Raw genomic sequence first — 18931 nt, 5'->3', positions numbered from 1 at the left:
CAGTGCCTTGTGGTGGAGACCAGGTCCACATACAGGCCTTTAAACCTTCTCCAAAAGTCAAAGTGAGAAGAAAACTGTAAAAAAGAACCTGAATTGCTCTAGGTGGGAAATCGTGACTCACCACCCAATTAGGAGAGAACAAAGGAAGGCGGGGACTCGGGGAGGGAGAAGGAGCCAGGCCTCCCTTTCAGGTCTGAGGATTCCAACCCTGGTTCCTTCCGGAAGGACAGTCAACCCTGCCAACCCCACCGCCTGCAAGGCACACCCAGCCCACCACGCTCCTGTCACCCCTGCAGGTGCCCTGCGCCCATGAGCCTCGGGGCCTTTGACAGGCTGTTCCTACTGCCCGGACTCCCCTGCCCTCTCCCTGCACCATGACCTTCCTTGTGCATCTAGCCTCCACCGAGCGCGGATCGCTGAAGTCCTTCGAGGCTGCATGTAATCTGCCATCTTGTCCAAAAGTGGCCTCAACCTTCCAAGCCGGTCACTCTGCCTCAGTCTCCTCCCCGCAAGCCACAACAAGAACCAAAAACACTTACCGACCACCCGGTCTCCTTGTTTCACGCCCATTTTCCTCATCGCTGCTGCAAACAAAGCTACTTGCTGCCGCAACTCTTCAAACGTCACCTTCACAATTTCCTCTTTGCCTTCCCCTGGGAAGAGAAAAGGGACCGGCGGTAGAGACAACCCTAAAAGAAAGGTTCTCAGTCACAGACAAGGAGGAAAACTCACACGGTTTAAACGCAGGTTGGAAACAGATGCCCAGAAACATCACCCAGACCTGGGTTTACTCAACTTCCTAGGGAAGGGCGTGTATGTGGAAATCAGCCCAAGACATTAGAACGATCAGCCCCGCTATCGAAAGAAACATACGTGACAAGAGCGAGACACAAATTTCCACCTACCAGACAGCAATAACGGAACAGGACGGTGTGCCAGCTGGCCTCCACAACGACCCCAGTGAACCCCGTCTTTGGTGCTCATGTTCTCAGGTGGGTCTGCACACATTGATGGGGCCCAAGCCAGGTAACCAACATGACACTGGAGACAGGTGACTTCTGATGCTTGGTCATAGAAGACACGGCAGCTTCCACCTAGCTCACTCTGGGGGATCTAGCTGCCACGTGGTGAGAAACTGAGGATTCCATGGGAGTGTACCATTTTGGATGTGGAATTGCCCACCTCGGTCAATCCTTCAAATGATGCAGCCCCTGCCAACATCCTCATTGCAACTTCATGAGGGGCTCCCAAGCCAGAACCGCCCAGCTAAGCCATTTCTGAACATGCAACCCGCAGAAACTGTGAGACACTAAGAGTTTACTATTTTAAGCCTCTCCCTCTCCCTTTCCCCCTCCCCCTGCTTGCATACTCTCTCTCTAAAATAAATAAAATCTCAAAAAAAAAAAAAAGAAAGAAAGAAAATGAATACGACCAAGACTCAATGTTGCATGGGTGTGGGAAAATTATTGAACGTACTTTCTACTGGAAAGACATTACCCCTCTGACTGTCGTCTTTGATGCAAATATTTTATTCCTGACTACTAACTGCTGTTCGATTCTGTAACATGAAGCATCACTTCTCCAAACATCCTGATTTCTCTTTGGTGTAAATCTGGTTTTTCCCATTTCCTTAAAGTTATGTATGCCTACCCCTGGTTCTTTTCTCTCCTCACTGAGTAGCCTCGTAATTACGTCTCCCATATTTCCACTCCCCACGTGATTTCCTATCCTGTAAAAATACCCAGCAACCTGAAACCACTGGTCAAAGACAGAATGTGCTATGCAGGCAGCTGTTCTTAGAACTCCCACACTGATGGGCTAACGCATACTGCTTCCGCTCTGCTCGCTGGAGCATGAAGGCACCAGTGAACGCTTTCCTTTGGCGGCGCCTCGTGGCCTCACTGGGGATCATATGGAGGAGGGATGGGGTCTGCCGAGAATGCCTGAGCGAGCACAGAGCAGAACTCCACGAGCACCTGCACTCAGCTAGGAGAGCGGGAACGAATCAGGAAAACACACAGAAAGCAAAACACAGTGAGTGACCTTCAAGTCCCCAAGCCAATAACCAGCCAATCTAGGACCCTGCTAAGAAGGTACCCTATTTGTGGGGCACCTGGGTGGCTCAGTCGGTTGTCTGCCTTCGGCTCAAGTCATGATCCCAGGGTCCTGGGATCGAGCCCCACATCGGGTCCCCGGTTCTCCCTCCACCTGCCGCTCCCCCTGCTTGTGCACTCTCTCTCGGTCCTGCTCTATCAAATAAATAAATTAAATTAAAAAAAGAAGAAGAAGGTACCTTATTTGTAAACTAAATTTGATCCCTGGCTTGAGGGCACTTATTTCCACTGCAAATACAAGGGGAGCTCATTAAAAGAAGGGGTTCTCCTACTTAAAGGGAAGGAACGGCGGGGCTGGGCAGGGAGGGTGCGCAGGGACAAGTGTGAAACAGCCACCACACACCCAAAATGACCACCTTCCCTCCCTAACCCATGCTCAGGACACAGCTGGACTTAGGAAAAGAGGGTCTGGGTGCAGCCAATATACATGTGAGGGGGAGAGCGAGAGCATGAGCGCACGGCCACCCACAAGACTGGTCTGTTTTCCCACTAGCATTACCGGTTTTCAGGTTTGTTTCATTTTATTTGTCAGAAGATTCACATCTGACCTTTCCCACTTTCCCGAGGAAGAAACTGGGACCTGGTGTGGTGCCTGAGGTAAAAGTGCAGAGACATCTGACGGGAGCAGGAAAAACGATCAAAGACAGACCCAGCATTCCCGCCCCTCAGGTCATAAAGGCGCGGAGCGGTGCTCACCAAGGGACCCCAGTGCCTGGGGCGGGACAGCCCTTGAAGGGCCTCTCGCGGGCAGAGAGAACGTGCTGGATCCACACACCGGAACGTGACTGGGACATAAAAGGAAGGAAGCACTGACAGTTGCCACAGCGTGGAGGGGCCTTGAAAGCACGAGGCCAGGCAAGAGGCCAGACACCAAGCGCCCCACGGAATTCCATCTCTAGGAAACGTCCAGCACGGGCAAACCCAAGGAGACGACAGACACCGATGGGTGCCGGGTCTGCAGAGGGGTTTCCCTTTGAGGTGGCAGAGACAGCAGGAACTAGACAGAGGTGGTGGTTGACAACCCTGTGAAGACGCGAAGAACCACTGACATGCACCGTGTAAGGGCGTGGATGACTCTCGTGGCTGAAATCCCACTTGAAGGAGGCCCACTCTCCCAGCTCCCGCCACTCTATGCCTCCCGGAGGCGGCGGCCGCCGAGCACCTCCAGCCGGTTCCCTGCCGGGAGCTGCTGTGACCAGGGTCACGTAGCGGGCATGCCCACGTCACACACCGGCTCACTACTGAAACCCTGTAAGCCAACTCCTATTAGACTTCAAGGGCGTAAGGAACCCCAGGCAAATGTGCTCCTCCATTCATTTTACAAAGCTAAGGCTTAGCCCACTGGCTCCAGCTCAAAGTGTGCCTGCATTTCACACACCTCTCCTAGCGGCCACCACAGCTCAGCCCGGCCCACCTTCAACGTGCTCAGAGCACCGACGTGAGCCTCCCGCTGGGCAAAATCACCTACCACAAAGCCTGTTTTATAAGGAAGTGTCGACTGTCTCATTTAATTCACTGACTACAGCACTGACAGTGACAGACGATGCACGTGGCGTCTGTGACCCTCGTGATTGCATGGCTGACGGGGAGCGGCGGCCGCTGCCCAGCATCATGGGACAGGATGGGACTGCGGATCGTGAGCCCGCGACAAGATCCAGATTCAAAATTCCAAGTATGGTTTCTACTGAATGCGTTAAACCATCATAAAGGCAGGGGCTCCTGGGTGGCTCAGATGGTTAAGCGTCTGTCTTTGGCTCAGGTCATGATCCCAGGGTCCTGGGATCGAGCCCCACATCGGGCTCCTGGCTGAGCGAGGAGCCTGCTTCTCCCTCTCCCTCTGCCTCTCTCCCTGCTCATGCTCTCTCTGTCTGTATCTCTGTCTCAAATGAATAAATAAAATCTTAAAAAAAAAAAAAATCGTAAAGTCAAACAGTCCTAAGTTGGGGACCATGTGTATGTTTTTTCTTATTTATCGTTCGTCCCACTACAATGTCAGCCGTCCTGTTCAACACCATGTTCCCAACACTTTGCACTGAGGAGACATTTGAGACAGATCTGAGAATGAGTGAATGGACGGATGGATATGCAAATACCTCCTTAAAGAGCAAGGGAGAGACACAGGACTCGTGTAGTGTCCCCATCCCCAAGGCTACTTACTTACGTGCTCAGCCCAAACTGCATCCGGGCTAAGAACCAAGGAAGGGAGCAGAATAATACCGAACAGCCCAAACACTACATAAAGACAAGACTCTGTGGTTCTTAACCAACAATGTGCATCAGAAGCAACCATGGGTTTTAAAAATATACGTGAGCCTGGGCCCCATCCCTGGAAGATGCACTCTAGGAAGCCACGATAGGAACTGGACAGCCAGGATTTAAAAGCCACACAGGGATTTCAGAGGTATAATCTCAACTGAGAGCTATGCACGTTTCCCCTGTGGCGGAAACTGTTGTATACACGTGTATACATATTTGCTCATTTAAGCTCTACAATATTCCTGAATAGGTACTCTCCTCCTCTCCATTAGACAGAGGTAGAAACAGACCCAGAGAGGTTAAGGGGCTCACCCAAGGTCACACAGCTACCAGACCTCATCTACCCCTATTTCAGGCACTACCTGGACAAGCATAATTATCTGACTTGTAATACCACTTCTGACAACAAATAGTAACTTGTCACGTAGACGAGGGTTGCAAGGACTAGAGCAGGTGGCAAGAGACAAGAATTGGGCAGGTGACGGCAGGGGGCACAGCTACCTGGGCTCCCTTTGCAAAAGAGGGAGCAGACTATCCCACACACGTGGACAGCTCGACAGCATTAGATTCTGTCACCATCCCAAAACTGGAAGCCGTGAGTCATGAACACCAAAGTCCAGTGAAGTTCAGTCTCCCCTGCGGATGCCCTATTTCCTCACAACATAGTAGCACATGCTGTGTCTAAAATGAGTAAGTAAAGCTTTATTACTCAAAGGAGAAAAACATAGTCACCTGGAAAATCCACCGTGAAACACCTCAAACCTTAACCAATACAATATAAATCCAATGTTACTTTTTTACAAAACTTCAGGCTTACCAAAAACCTAATTAATTAGGAGGCCAACCACAGTGTCTCCTTACTAAGAAAACTCCTTGTTTATTTCAAATATTTTATGCCAACTCTTCCGGAGCCTGCTTAGTACATAAATTAGAAAATTCTTTAAACTTTTTTTTTAAAGGAGAAGTCAACGGGCAGAGATTCTAGCTGCAGTTCCCTCACTGACTGTCCAGGTGACTCTGAGCTGGTTACTTCATATTTGGTGTTTCAATTTCTCCCATAAAACATGATCACATGAATGTCCCCTCCCTTTCCCAGCAATAAGAAAAAGTCAACAGAGGTCTTAATGATGTTGGAAAGGTGCCAAGGGCAGCTGTTACAGAAAACAGTGTGGAGGAGGTTCCTCGGGAAATTAAACATAGATTCGCCATACGATCCACCTCTGGCTATCTATCCAAAAGGATCCAAAGCTGGACCTCAAGGAGCTATGTGCACACCCATGTTTGTCATAGCCTATTCACAACAGCCAGGAGGTGAACGTGACCCAGGTGCCCCGTGATAGATGAAAAGACACACAAGATGTGGGGTATCCGAACAAGGGAATATCATGCAGCCTCAAAAAGGTAGGAAATCCTATCACACACGACTACATGGATGGACTCTGAGGACACCATGCCGAAACAGGAGGAGGATGGAACCGTTCTGCAGAGCTCATGCACAGCAATGGAAAGGCACCTAACGCTACCGAACTGTACGCTTAAAAATGGTCCAGATGGTACATTTAATGTTACGCACTTTTTACCACAATAAAAAAAGTGCCAGAACAGTGTTTGAAAACACACACGGCAATCTGGATGTTTGGAGCCTCTCCAGCCACGTGGCCCTTCGTGAGCCTGGCGCAGGACGCGGAGAGAGGGAAATCTCCCGGGGCCATGAGGACTCACTTGCAGCGTACAGGGCAACTCGGTCATTTTCTTTGTGCCGCAGGAGGTTTTCCGCGTAGTTTAGACGACTGCCTTTGAACCACTCGGGGACATCTGCGATTCCTTTCGATGTGTCCACAACCTACGGAGAACGACAGCAAACCAAGATACGCACCCAGATGAGACCTACACCAGGAATAAATACAAGTGACTCTGCTTCCCGGGAAGCCCGCTAACTCACTGGCCCAAAGCCTCATTAGATCGTTTCATAGACTGAGCACTGGATGGGCCTCCGGGCTTGGAACTGAAAAGAGATCAGTGTGCTATAGTTCATCAGACAGGATCTCACATGTGCAAGTTGCTGGGAGGAGATCTTCAGCGTTCTCACCACAGGGAAAGTGAGGCAATGGGTGTGTTAATCCCACAGTGTGTCTGTATATCAGATCATCACGTTGGGCGCTTTAAATATATATGGTTTCGGGTGGGGTGGGAGGGATGGGGTGACTGGGTGATAGACACTGGGGAGGGTATGTGCTCTGGTAAGCGCTGTGAATTGTGCAAGACTGTTGAATCTCAGATCTGTACCTCTGAAACAAATAATGCAATATATGTTAAGGAAAAAAAAAAAGAAGAAGAAGAAGGTAGCGGGAGGGGAAGAATGAAGCGGGGGAAATCGGAGGGGTAGACGAACCATGAGAGACGATGGACTCTGAAAAACAAACAGGGTTCTAGAGGGGAGGGGGTTGGGAGGATGGGTTAGCCTGGTGGTGGGTACTGAGGAGGGCACGTTCTGCATGGAGCACTGGGTGTTATGCACAAACAATGAATCATGGAACACTTCATCTAAAACTAATGATGTAATGTATGGGGATTAACACAAGAATAAAAAAATTAAAACTCAAAAAAAATATATATATATATGGTTTCATGGCTAATTATTCCCCTATGAGGTTTAAAAAAAAAAAAGAAAAGAAAAGAAAAAGGAAATGAATGCCAAAGGAAAACAGCATCCCCACAAATGAACTCTTTCAGCAAACCTGCACGAAGCACCTACTCTATGAGAGGTGCAGCTTCCAGAAAGTAAGTAAGACAGGTGTGGCCCCTGCCCAGTGCCGCAGGCTCTGACCACACACGCTGAAATCTGGGAGACGGAGCTCCAGGACCCACCCGCCCCTCCCACCACAACCCCCCAGGGCCGGAGCCGGGCCCCTAGCCTCCTTCCTCCACGGGCTGGAAACTTGATATCCTCCCTCAAGTGCATATACCCAGGCGAGCCTCGCAGAACAGTTCACCCCACAGTCACACAAAACACAATTAAGTTATACTTTGAGTAACAGGACCCACTTTCCCCAGATTGACTGACAGCATGAGGAGTCGGAACGTTCCCTGAACTCCAGGTTTAAAAAATAATAAAACTACTGACAGTTTAAAAAACAACAATAATGTGAATGTATTTAATAACACCATGGAACTGGACACTTTAAAACGGTTAAGATGGTAAATTGTGAAAAAACAAAAAAAAAGATGGTAAATTGTGTCATGTGTCTTTTACCACAATTAAAATTTTTTTTAAGATAAAATAAAAATAAAACAACTATGCCCTGCATGTAGGATTGCCCAAGTTCCCAGGACAGGGCCCGAGATCCACACATCACAGAGTCCAGAGGTTGCCTGGTCTCCATGGAGTCTGTGACCTCAACACAATTTTCTGCCAACTCTCTAGAACAATGACTTTTTCCCACTGATGCGAGGCATCAAAAGAAAATATGATTCAGGGGGCGCCTGGGTGGCTCAGTTGGTTAAGCGACTGCCTTCAGCTCAGGTCATAATCCTGGAGTCCCGGGATCGAGTCCCGCATCGGGCTCCCTGCTCAGCAGGGAGTCTGCTTCTCCCTCTGTCCCTCCTCCCTCTCATGCTCTCTGTCTCTCATTCTCTCTCTTGCAAATAAATAAAAAATTAAAAAAAAAAAAAAAGAAAATATGATTCAGTATTCCCAAAAACGAACACTTTATTTTGGAACATAACCATAAAAAGGTAATGCACAAGTAAAATCCCTACTTACCTCATCATACATGCGTGAGAAGACAATTCCACTGAATTTCCAGAACTCCGCCCAGAAGTCTGGATATGATTCAACTGACCAGTGGTATAAGTCATCATAATTTTCTAAAAACAAAATAAAATGGCACTTGGCTCAAACCAATCTTAGAAAGAAAGTCTCGGCAGTCCAATAAGAAGATGGACACACGTAAGGAATTAGTTATGTCTGAGCGGTTTGAAGGTGTCTGACAAGAAATGGTCTGGGGCAGGTGGGGTATCCCAATTCTTACCCCCCAGAGCAAACCCACCACTGCTGGGCAGTGGTTCCATATCCTAACCAGCATGCCTAAGAACATGGACTCTGGAGCCAGAAGGCCTGGCTGCAAATCCTGGCCTGGCCAGTTACTAGCTGTGCGACCTTGTGGAGGTTACTTGAGCAGACTGTGTCTCGGCTTCCCCGTCTGTGAAATGGAGATGGTTAGTAGCACCCCCTCTTGGCAGGGCTATTGGGAGAATTTAAATGAGCATAAGCACATGCATGAGACAGATGCTAGAACAGGGCCTTGGACCAAATCAGAACTCCATTAAGCTTGCTATTATTATACCATACGAACAGGAAAGCCATATCCAATAGATTTGAAAACACAGAAATGCAAAACTAGGAGCTTATTGATGACTTCTTGTGCCAGTAACAATGTTTGGGGGAGGGAGGAACAGGTATTTATTTTGATTTTTGAATAAGCAATATGATTCAAGATAACAGAAGTGCAGAAGGTCATTCAGGAAAAGTCCCTTCCATCTTGCCCCACAATCATCTAACTTTTCTTACCTAGAAGTAACCAATTAAAGAGATTTGTGTGTCCTTCCAGATTTTATGCATAAGTAAATACATCCCTCTCTCCGGCTTTTACACAAATGGGGCTTTTACACAAATGGAAACTCGCTCTTCTTCCCACCTGATTCCAATCCTGAGACCTGGGGAACGTCCCTGCCCCTCACTGGGCCTTTTTAATCGCCACATATTTTCGGTAGGCTCTCCATTCATATGCTGGTGCTCCAAGGATGTGGTAACAACAGGAAGATGACCAGCAGGATGTCAGGAACAGAAAAAAATGGCCTAACATGATGCTGGGCTGAATTCTCTCACTGCCATCAGTCAGCTAAAGACTTAATGGTCCTCCCTGTTCCCAGTCCTGGGGGGCAGGGAGGGAGTACACAGAGGAAGGGAGAGATCTCTGAGAGCAGGAGCATGCTGCAGGAGGAGGGGGCTGGCCCTGGCAGGAAGGGCAGGGTCAGGACAGCCCAGCTGAAGAGAGCTGGAGTGAGTGGGTCTGCAGCAGGGATGGAGAAGGATCACCAGGATGAAATGGGGAGAGGCAGGACAGAGGTCGCACAGTGATCAGGGAACGGGGGCTTCAGGCCACCTCCTCCAAGCCCCAGGAGAACCGCCCTCCAGCCCCACCCACCTACTCAAGCCAGGGGCCATAGAGCAAGTCAATCAAGCATGCAGGGAAAAACACCAGGGACCGGGCATCTGGAAGGCTGGGGCCAACCCTGACTCTAGAGACCATGCTTGGGGACCTCAGGTAGGCCAGTCTGCCCCTCGGGGACTCAGTTTCCCTCTGTGTCACCTGGAATTTGACTGGAGGAGGGCATGGATGCACCCATGACCGTGGAGAGGTAACACTGCGCCCCAGGGCTGAGCTGGACGCCCTGCATTAGAATCTCGGCTCCGCCACTTACTACACCATGATGGTGGGCAAGCTGCTCCAACCTCTGAGCCTGGGCATTGTCATCTGCAAGATGGGGTAACAACAGTGACCCCGAGGAGCAGGAGAGCGTGTTGCTTAAAGACACAAGCTCCGGAGCGCGACAATCCAGGTTCAGATCCTGCCACTTTCCATGTGAGCTCAGATGAGTAATCAGTCATCTCTGGACCTCAGTTTCTCCTCCATGAAAGAAGAGAATGGTACTTGTCACAGGGTCACTGTCAGGACTGGAAGAGTCAAAACACATGAAGCACCAAGAACAGTGCTTGGCAGAGAGAAAGTACCTGGCGTGTCAGCCACTAGAACCCTGCTGGTCACCTTGCAGAAGCACGACCCACAGCGGGCCAGCAGACAGGACGGGGTGGGCGAGGGCCTGGAGACAGGCTGTGCAAGTATGAGGAAGTGTTAATGAGCAGGACTCCGGGTCCAGAAGCGGGGCGGGAGAGGGAGCCTCTGCCCTGCCCGCACTAGGCAAACAGGCCCACGCTCCATTCTCTCCCAGGCTTTTGTTTGTTTTTCGTCACCTTGATCCTCATAAAGGGCAAAGAGTTCCGGCACCAAAAACTCCCTCAGGCTCACACGAGAGATGGACCAGAGGCTCCACACCCGCACCTCCACTGAAGATTGCAAAAGCCCATCAAGAGTGAGTCACCAGCAGCATCCGCGAGGGAGGAAGATGCCACCCGCCTGCCAATCTGGGGACCGAGCGGTCTCAACAGCAACTCAACATCACAAGGACCATAGAGGACAGCAGAGAAACGGAAGGACTAGGTGCAGAGACTTCACCACCGACGACCCAGCCAAGTCATCGGGGACCCCTCTTCAGACACGCCCTTCCGGCTCCTGCTCACACACTCCTGGCCCCCACTCACAGGCAGCACCCCAAAGTCCGGATGACCCGCCACAGGCCTGTGTGGTTCAGTCTGCACGCTGCTCGTGAAGAACCGGAACTAGCTGTCAACGTACTAAAGTCAGGTTTCAAATGAAATTCAGTGTCGCTGCCTTCTCCTGAGACAAGAGAACAGCTGTGGCCGGCTCCTGTTTCTCACCTCCACCCTTACCTCCCCGTGCTGTCCCCTCCCCACACTGAGCAGGACTCGTCGGTGTCACCAACAGGATAGTATAGAAATGACCAAGGGTGACTTCTGTGGCCAGCTCCCAACAGCGCAGCCCCCGCCTTGCTCTCCCGGATCACTAAGGCACCGTCCCACCACGTAGTGACAAGCAGCTACAGAGCTGGGTGACAGCCGCGTCCCACCCTCACCCACATGCCCAAGGCCACACACTGCGGCACAGACTAACGATTCCAGGAACAGACTACAGGTGGGCTACTCACAGCTGCGACATCCCAACCAGGACTGAGCTTCCGTTTTCCCAGCTGGGGAATGGGGGTGAAAACAGCACCTACCTGGCCAGGTTACGGAGGATGGAGTCGGCGGATGCGTGTGTAAAGCACCCACTAAGTTGACTGGTATTATCCCCATCCCCTGCTGGGTCCCCGTAGGCATCTGAATGTGCAAGTCTTGCTTTCCCTTCACCCCCTTCTTCCTCTCCACCTACAAGATTTTTGACCAGCCTACACCTCCAAGTCTCAGCTCAAGATCCTGTCTGCCAGAGCCAGCAGGCACTGGAGCGCCCGGGAGGCGACAGCAGGCTGCCCGAGCACTGGCGCCTGGCCCGACTCACTCGCCGCACTGCTGGCCGGCACGAGCTTTCTCCTCCAGCTACACTTGAGCTATTTGAGAACAGGGAGCAAGCCTTCTATTTGTGGGCAAACGCTGTCCCAGCTGCTCCAACACTGAACTGAGTTGTAGCTTGGGCACAGGCCACCAAACCAGCAGGTACTTTGAAGCGGGTGTCCCTCCCCTAATCAAGGGGGGCGCTGGTGTGTGCAGCGTGCGCCCTGGGGTCTTGCAAAAGAGGCCTCCCACCACAGGCACATATGCTGGGCTGCAGCTGTGGGCTGCTCCATAGGGGGTCCACGTCCTGAGGGCCCCCAGGTCGACGTGGGCTTGCGGGGAGTCCTCAGGTGAGCTCCGCTAGAAGCAGTGACAATAAACCAACCAATGGCCCTGGTAGCGGGAAAGAGAATAAGCCCACCCAGGTCGGGCAGCTCCTGAACGGCCAACCTCGGTCTGGGGGTTCGGGCTCATGGCCAGGTGGCCAGGCGGGAGAATGCCCCCCAGCCGTCCATCCTCGGGACCAGAACACCACTGAAGCTACCTGTGAAGGTCCGTACCTTGCTCTCTCTCTCTATACATGTGGGCAACAGCATTGCTCAAGACTGCACACCAACTACACACAAGACCCCAGGGGGTGGGGGGTACAAGTTCAAGGGTGCAGTCTTGAAGCGACTAGAATACTCACAAATTAATGAAAAGGCGAGGCAGAATGAAAGTCCAAATTACATGCATTTGGAGAGCAGACAAAAGGAGAAAACATTCAAAGACAATGACCAAAAACAAGGCAGCATGTGAGTTGGCTCTTAAAGCCCAAAACCTCCAGGGCCCGGCCTCTGGAAGGGAGAGAAGCAACAGGCTGGCTCAACCATCAGGAGTGGAAGAGGAGTAAAGGACAAACACCAAGGGGCACCTGGGTGGCTCAGTTGTTAAGTGTCTACCTTCGGCTCAGGTCATGATCCCAGGGTCCTGGGATCGAGCCCCGCATCGGGCTCCCTGCTCAGCGGGGAGCTTGCTTCTCCCTCTCCCACTCCCCCTGCTTGTGCTCCGTCTCTCGCTGTGTCTCTCTCTGTCAAATAAATAAATAAAATCTTAAAAAAAAAAGAGAGACAAACATCAAGCTCTAAAGCACCCCCAGACCAAGAGGAGAACCCCGCTCAGTCCAGCTTACTGCCACCAGATGGTGACACAGACCCAGCATCACAGACCTTTGGGTTTTCAAAGTAAGTTGGAAATCTTGCTTTCCCTATGCAGTCTCCCAGTGTGTGAGCCGCCTGAGCCAAGTCTTCAGGTCCAGTCTGGGCCTGGACCCCCAGCCCACCAGCCCCGAGCAGGCCGACTGGGAGTACTCAGTAGTGTTTACACAGCAACCCACGGACCAGCCAGGTGCAGGTGACCGCTGGGCCTGAGGGCCTCCTGTCACCCTCACACCACCCACTGACAGGTCCTCTCGTCATGCCCATTTTTACAGCCAGTGAAAGTGAGACTCGAGAAGATCTGGTGACTTCCTCCTGATCACACAGAAGTGGTGGAGCCAGTTCGAAATCCAGGTAGTCAGTTCAGATGTGTCTCGCCCACCTCACACCTCATGTGCATTCACTTCCTAAAGTGCCAAGGCTAGTTAAGCACAGGAGAAGAATATTATACAATGCTGGCAGGGGAAAGAGACAGAATCGAGGGGAGGTAACACAGACGAATGTTCCACTCCTGGCTCTTCTTGGGGGAGAAGGAATCAGGTCTGTTCTCCCCCAACCAGACACACATTAATTTACCCACTACTACCTGGAAGGCCCCGAGTAATAAGCCACATCTGTCTCCAAGGTGCTCCCTGTCTAGTGAGCAGGAGGGAGGGAGAGCGAGAGAGCTGGGTTTGCCAAGGGAAGGGGCACCGTGGAAGCTACGACACCCATCCTACGGTGGAGGGCTTGGAAGCTGCCAGGTGGCACTGTCTGCAATTTCACGGTCAACAAGGGGCCATTGTGAGCCTCTAAGCCAAGGAGTGACAAAGTCAGACCTGTGCTCCGGCAAAGCAAGCAGGGTGTACCGAAGGGAGGAGGAAGGAAAAGCAGGAAGCAGGAAACCAGCCAGTGTTCGGGGTAGAGGGAACAAGGGCCCCCACGAAAAGGGGGGATTAAAAAGGAAGGCAGTGTTGCTGAGGACTCCCCTATGCAGGGCAGACGACCCAGTCTCCACTTCTGTGAGGATGACTGAGAACAGTGATGCCACCCACAGGAACACAGGAGTCCCCGAAGCCAGCCGAGGGCCACGAAGGGGAGGAAAGTGGCCGTGCGGAGCTGAAAACACCTGAAGGTGGGGAACATCCTGCAGGAAGTCGGACAAGCCAGCCAGAGCCGGAGGGAAGCACGTGCAGGTGCTTCTCACTCAGAAAAAGGGCCTCGTCTGCCCAGCCCACATGCAGCCAGGCCGGGCTGTTTCTGAGAGCCAGGGTGGTGGCTGGAGGGAGGGCCGGTGGCTAGGTTCTGCAGCAGGCTGGGAGTGTAAACAGGAGGGGAAGGAGTCTCGCCCCGATCCCAAAGGCTCTACCTGACTGTCTTTCTCCTAGGTGCCTGAATTCCATGGCGGCCCTTTAGTAAGCTCAGGATGAGGGGACTAGGAGGGGACAACACAAGGGACTACTGGCTGGCAAGGAACCCCCACAAACATAGGAGAAGAGCTACAAGTCAGAAAGACCCTATGTCTGGGGGGAAGCCCCCCAGGCCAGAGTGCAAGACCCCAGGAGCACCTCACCTCACAAGTAGGAAGACTAGCAAGGGATCTCAGTCCCCAGAGGTTCCAAGGCCGGGGAACGAGTGGGGGCGAGTGGGGGCGGCCGAAGAGCCTCCAGGGACATAGATGCTACAGTCAGGAGGAGTCCTGCACAGACAAGGGGGCAAAACCCCAACCCCAGAGGGTGCCCCAGCCCCTTGGGAGGGGGCCCCCACTTCCAGTGGCTCCTCCAAGCCCCGGAGCAGGGAAACTGAGAATCAGGGGATTATTCCAACAACCAGGAGGGGCCCTGACAGCAACGCCCCGGAGAAGGGGGCGCCCCGGTCCCCAGGAGGGGGAGCCAGACTTCTGGAGGCCACGGCCCGGTGGGCGGGGGGAGCGGTGGTGGCCGCGGAGCCCCTGGGCCGCGTGCCCGCACTCACCCAGCGCCAGGCCGCAGGCGGCGCCCACGGCCGCCCGGAAGCGGTCCATCTGCGTGTTCTTCTTGCTGTCAGGCTCCCACATCACCTGGCACTCCAGGATCTCCTCCCGGCCGGCCCGCGGCTGCTTGGACATGGCTGCGGCGGGGGGCGGCGTGGGCTGCGCTGGGACCGGGACCGGGGCTGGGGCCGGGCGGGGGGCGGCAGGCGGGGCGGCAGGGTCCCGGGGCAGCGGGTCAGCGGCGCGCACCCGTGGCAGGCAGCGCGACTGAGCGCCGGCGCGGGCGCCGTCTGCGGGACCCCCGGCCGGCCCCGCCCCCATCCGGGCCCGCCCCCCTCAGGCCCCGCCCCTCCGCGTGTAACCCTCCGCCGGTGCCGAGCCTCGCAAAGGAGTGCTTGCCGCCGCGCCCTGCTGCGGCCGGGACTCGAACCCGCGGGCGGTGGGTGGAGCTGCGCAGGCGCGTTGCGCCCGAGCTCCCCATCCTCACCTGGGGCGTCAAGGGGTTAAAGCAGCACGGAAAGCCGGGAGGCGCTGGGTCATTCCCGTGTTCATTCATTCGCTGTGGATTTGTTCTTCCTGCGGATTATTGACGGAGCGCCTGCTGGGTACCGGGCAAGGTGCAGGGCTTTGTGGATACAGCAGTGAACGAAGCAAAGTTCCTGCCCTGTGTCAACAGGGGATAAGGGGTGAAGAAGATGTCGTATATACGTCATACACAGTATAATGCGTGCGGTAAAATATGTAGTATTACCAATGAGTGTCGTATAGATAATACGTATACTGTTATTCATATAATAAGTATTAAGTACTATGGAAAGAAAGCAGGGAAGGATAGAAAAGACGGAAGGAGGAGTGTTTCTATTTAAATAGAGTCGTCAGGGAAGATTCCATTGAAAAGGTGACGTCTACCATCAACTTGAAGCAGGTGACAGGAGTAATGAGCTCTTCAGTATCTGGGGGAAAGTTTCCAGGCAGAGATGACAGCAGGTGCTAAGGCCCTGAGCAGGAGTGTTGGGTGTGGTTAGAGAACTAGTAAAGGGTCCAGCCTTTTTCTTTGACTTGAGAGACCTGGGGTAGAAGATAAAGTCAATGAAGGGAAGAGTGGCCGCACAAGTGGCTTCTGAGGACCATGAAGACCGGCTTTTACGATGGGCAAGATGAGACCACTGAAGGTTTTGAGCACAATAGGGTCATGTTCTGACTGTAGCTGTAATAGGAATTCCTCTGGCTACTGAATTGAGAATAGATTTCAGGGAGCAGGTATATAAGCAGGGAGACCAGTTAGGATGATGTTGAAAGAGATGATGGTGGGGCGCCTGGGTGGCTCAGCTGGTTGGGCGTCTGCCTTCGGCTGGGGTCATGGTCTCAGGGTCCTGGAATCGAGCCCCACGTGGGGCTTCCTGCTTGGCGGGGAGTCTGCTTCTCCCTCTCCCGCTCCCCCTACTCGTGCTCTCTCTCTTTCTCTCTGTCAAATAATAAAATCTTTTAAAAAGAGAGAGAGAGATGATGGTGGCTGGACCAGGTGGCAGATGTGGAAATAGAAAAATGAGACTTGGGGTATATTTTGAAGGTTAATTTATTGCACTCCTACTGTACGTGGGGGGGCACTGTGCTAAGGACCTTCCCATATTACTTGTAACTTATTCTCACAATAACCCAGTCAGCTTCTCCCAGGCACATTTTTCTTTTTTTTTTTTTTCCAGTGTTGGAGTTTTATGAAGCAACCTCATCACTAAATCAGAAACAGCTTCCATCTCTCAATCACCACGAATAAACATAGGTTCTAATTTAAAACAGGATGCTTGCTATTTAAACATGACTTCCAGAATACCTGGCTTCCCTTCCTGACCTCCAAGTCCTAGGGCCAGCATCTCATCTGGCTCTGTGTTTGAGTTACCACCTTTGTGAAGGCATGAGTTCATCTTGGCCCGAAAGGAGATTCATCTTTGAAGGATTCATGTTTTTTTTTCCTTTGACACTGGAGTGCAAATTCCGCAGGAGCAAAATCCTTGTTTCACCGGTTCACCAGGGTTCCCAAAGCCTGATTCATAGTAGAAGCTCAAGAAAGAGTCATTCATTCAGAAATGCCTAGTGTGTGCCTCCGTGGGCTAGGCAAAGGGGTTCTGCTATATAAAGCATAGACCTCGCCTTCCAGGGCCATGCAAATCAGAGTTTGACGAAGGGATTGGCTGATTCTCATGGAGCGGGCAGAGGACTGGATTTATACGCCTGATGGACACTTGATTCATTCTTAATCCCTTCAGCCTGGCCCACCCAACCAGGCACAGCATCTGTAGGGGAACCCAAGGGAGAGGTAAGCTATAGCCAAAATAATGGGTACTTGGTCATCACTCCTTCAACACTTCCACACACACACCTTTGGAAATACCTTTTCAGGCCTCACCTTGCTGCCCCATATCCTTCTTTACAAGATCAGAGAGGGGGAAGAGAAAGAAATTCAAGAAAGTTCTTCCCATTTAAAATGGGAACACTGGGGCACCTGGGTGGCTCAGTTGGTGAAGCTTCTGCCTTCGGCTCAGGTCACGATCCCAGGGTCCTGGGATCGAGCCCCACATCAGGCTCCCTGCTCAGTGGGAAGTCGGCTTCTCCTCCCTCTGCCTGCCGCTCCCCCTGCTTGTGCTCTCTCTCTCTCTCTCTCTGTCAAATAAGTAAATAAAATCTTAAAAATAAATAAGTAAATAAATAAATAAAATGGGAACATTGCTGGAAGGGCCCTTCCTGACCAAGAACCTTAAACTGTCTGTCTATGTGCAACCTTCCTTGTGTCTCTGCAATTCCCCTTTTCCCTTTGTACCTGTTGCTTATTTTTTATTTAAGGATCTAGATTGGTACTTTTTTTTGAGAGAGACAGAGAGACAGAGAGAGAGGAAGAGTGTGTGCATGAGGGCGGGGCACAGATGAAGAGGGAGAGAATCTTTTTTTTTTAAGATTTTATTTATTTACTTGAGAGAGAGCGTGAGAGCAAGAGAGAGAGAGCACAGAGGGAGAGGGAGAAGCGGACTGTCCACCGAGCAGAGAACCCAACTCGGGACTTGATCCCAGGACCCCGAGATCATGACCTGAGCCGTAGGCAGACACTCAACCGACTGAGCCACCCAGGAGCCCCAGAGGGAGAGAATCTTAAGCAGGCTCCATGACCCAGAGATCATGATCTGAGCTGAAATCAAGAGTTGGAGATATAACTGACTGAGGCACTGAGAGCCCCTAGATTGGTACTATTAATATACCACACTCCTGATCTGTGCCTCCCCCTCCTATTCAAAACTTTTAACAGAATACAGAAATTTGCCAGGCCAGATGCACTCACACTTCATCAGAGGGCTGACCTCCCAGTCATTTCTTTGGAATCCACCCTGTTGCTCCCTCACGTATAAGCTCACCTACATTCCTTTTTATTTCTCCCACCCTGGTGTGCATTAAGTTAGGTTTTCCATCTTTCAGAGCTCTTGCTATTATAAAGTGACCATTAACCAATATAGGAAATGATGAAAACATATTGGGTCCTCTGGAATATGTTGAAAGCAGCTTCAAGAGAAAAAAGCATGAGTATTTGGAAGTAGCGAAGAGTTTTCCAAAAATGCCCAAACTGATGGTCTGGAAAAGGAGTGACACCATAGTTGGGGTACAAGTCAGGGTTATCTGAAAGTCCACATGATTTTGACAATATGAATCTCATTTTTCTCCTCTCTTCCCAAAGCATGATATTTCTTTGTACACATAGAAACAAATGCCATGATGCTAAGATGTAGCTGGGAAGTCACGCTCAGAGCTACCCACCTACTAGGAATGCCACAAAATCCAACTTTGGAGTCTCTCCTGAGAGGATTGTGCCCAAGCCAAGGGATTGTATCCTGACTTAAATTGACGTTAGAAAGTTTCATCATAGGCTTAAATGGACATCTTTTTTAAACTGAGGGTTTTAGGGACGCCTGGGTGGCTCAGTCAGTTAAGCGACTACCTTTGGCTCCCATCATGACCCCAGCCTCCTGGGATCGAGCCCCGAGTCGGATTCCCTGCTCAGTGGGGAATTTGCTTGTCCCTTTCCCTCTGCTCCTACCCCTGCTCGTGCTCTCTCTCTCTCTTACTTGCTCACTCTTTCTCAAATAAATAAAATCATTTAAAAAATAAACTGAGGGTTTTAAAATGAAATAAAATGAGGATCTGCTCTCATTGGAATGAATACACTCTGACATAACTGACTACC

At 51.6% G+C, this 18931-nt stretch overlaps 1 protein-coding gene across 3 annotated transcripts in view; it reads right to left on the bottom strand.

Moving 5' to 3' along the window:
* AACS (acetoacetyl-CoA synthetase) overlaps positions 1-15010 on the bottom strand; it is a 54014-nt gene extending 39004 nt beyond the window's left edge. For all 3 annotated transcript variants that reach the window (XM_021698691.1, XM_044921323.1, XM_044921322.1), the window contains exons 1-4: positions 14709-15010; positions 8134-8237; positions 6093-6213; positions 540-653 (exon numbers count right to left, since the gene is read on the bottom strand). In XM_021698691.1, coding sequence (XP_021554366.1) covers positions 540-653; positions 6093-6213; positions 8134-8237; positions 14709-14841 — 472 coding nt within the window. In that variant the 5' untranslated portion in view covers positions 14842-15010. The remainder of the gene's footprint in view (positions 1-539; positions 654-6092; positions 6214-8133; positions 8238-14708) is intronic.
* Between the last annotated feature and the right edge of the window lie 3921 nt (positions 15011-18931).

This window comes from Neomonachus schauinslandi, chromosome 14, assembly GCF_002201575.2.
Source record: "Neomonachus schauinslandi chromosome 14, ASM220157v2, whole genome shotgun sequence".
NCBI lineage: Eukaryota > Metazoa > Chordata > Mammalia > Carnivora > Phocidae > Neomonachus > Neomonachus schauinslandi.
Note: the sequence above shows the minus strand (reverse complement) of the source record. Positions and strands in the feature narration are given on the sequence as shown.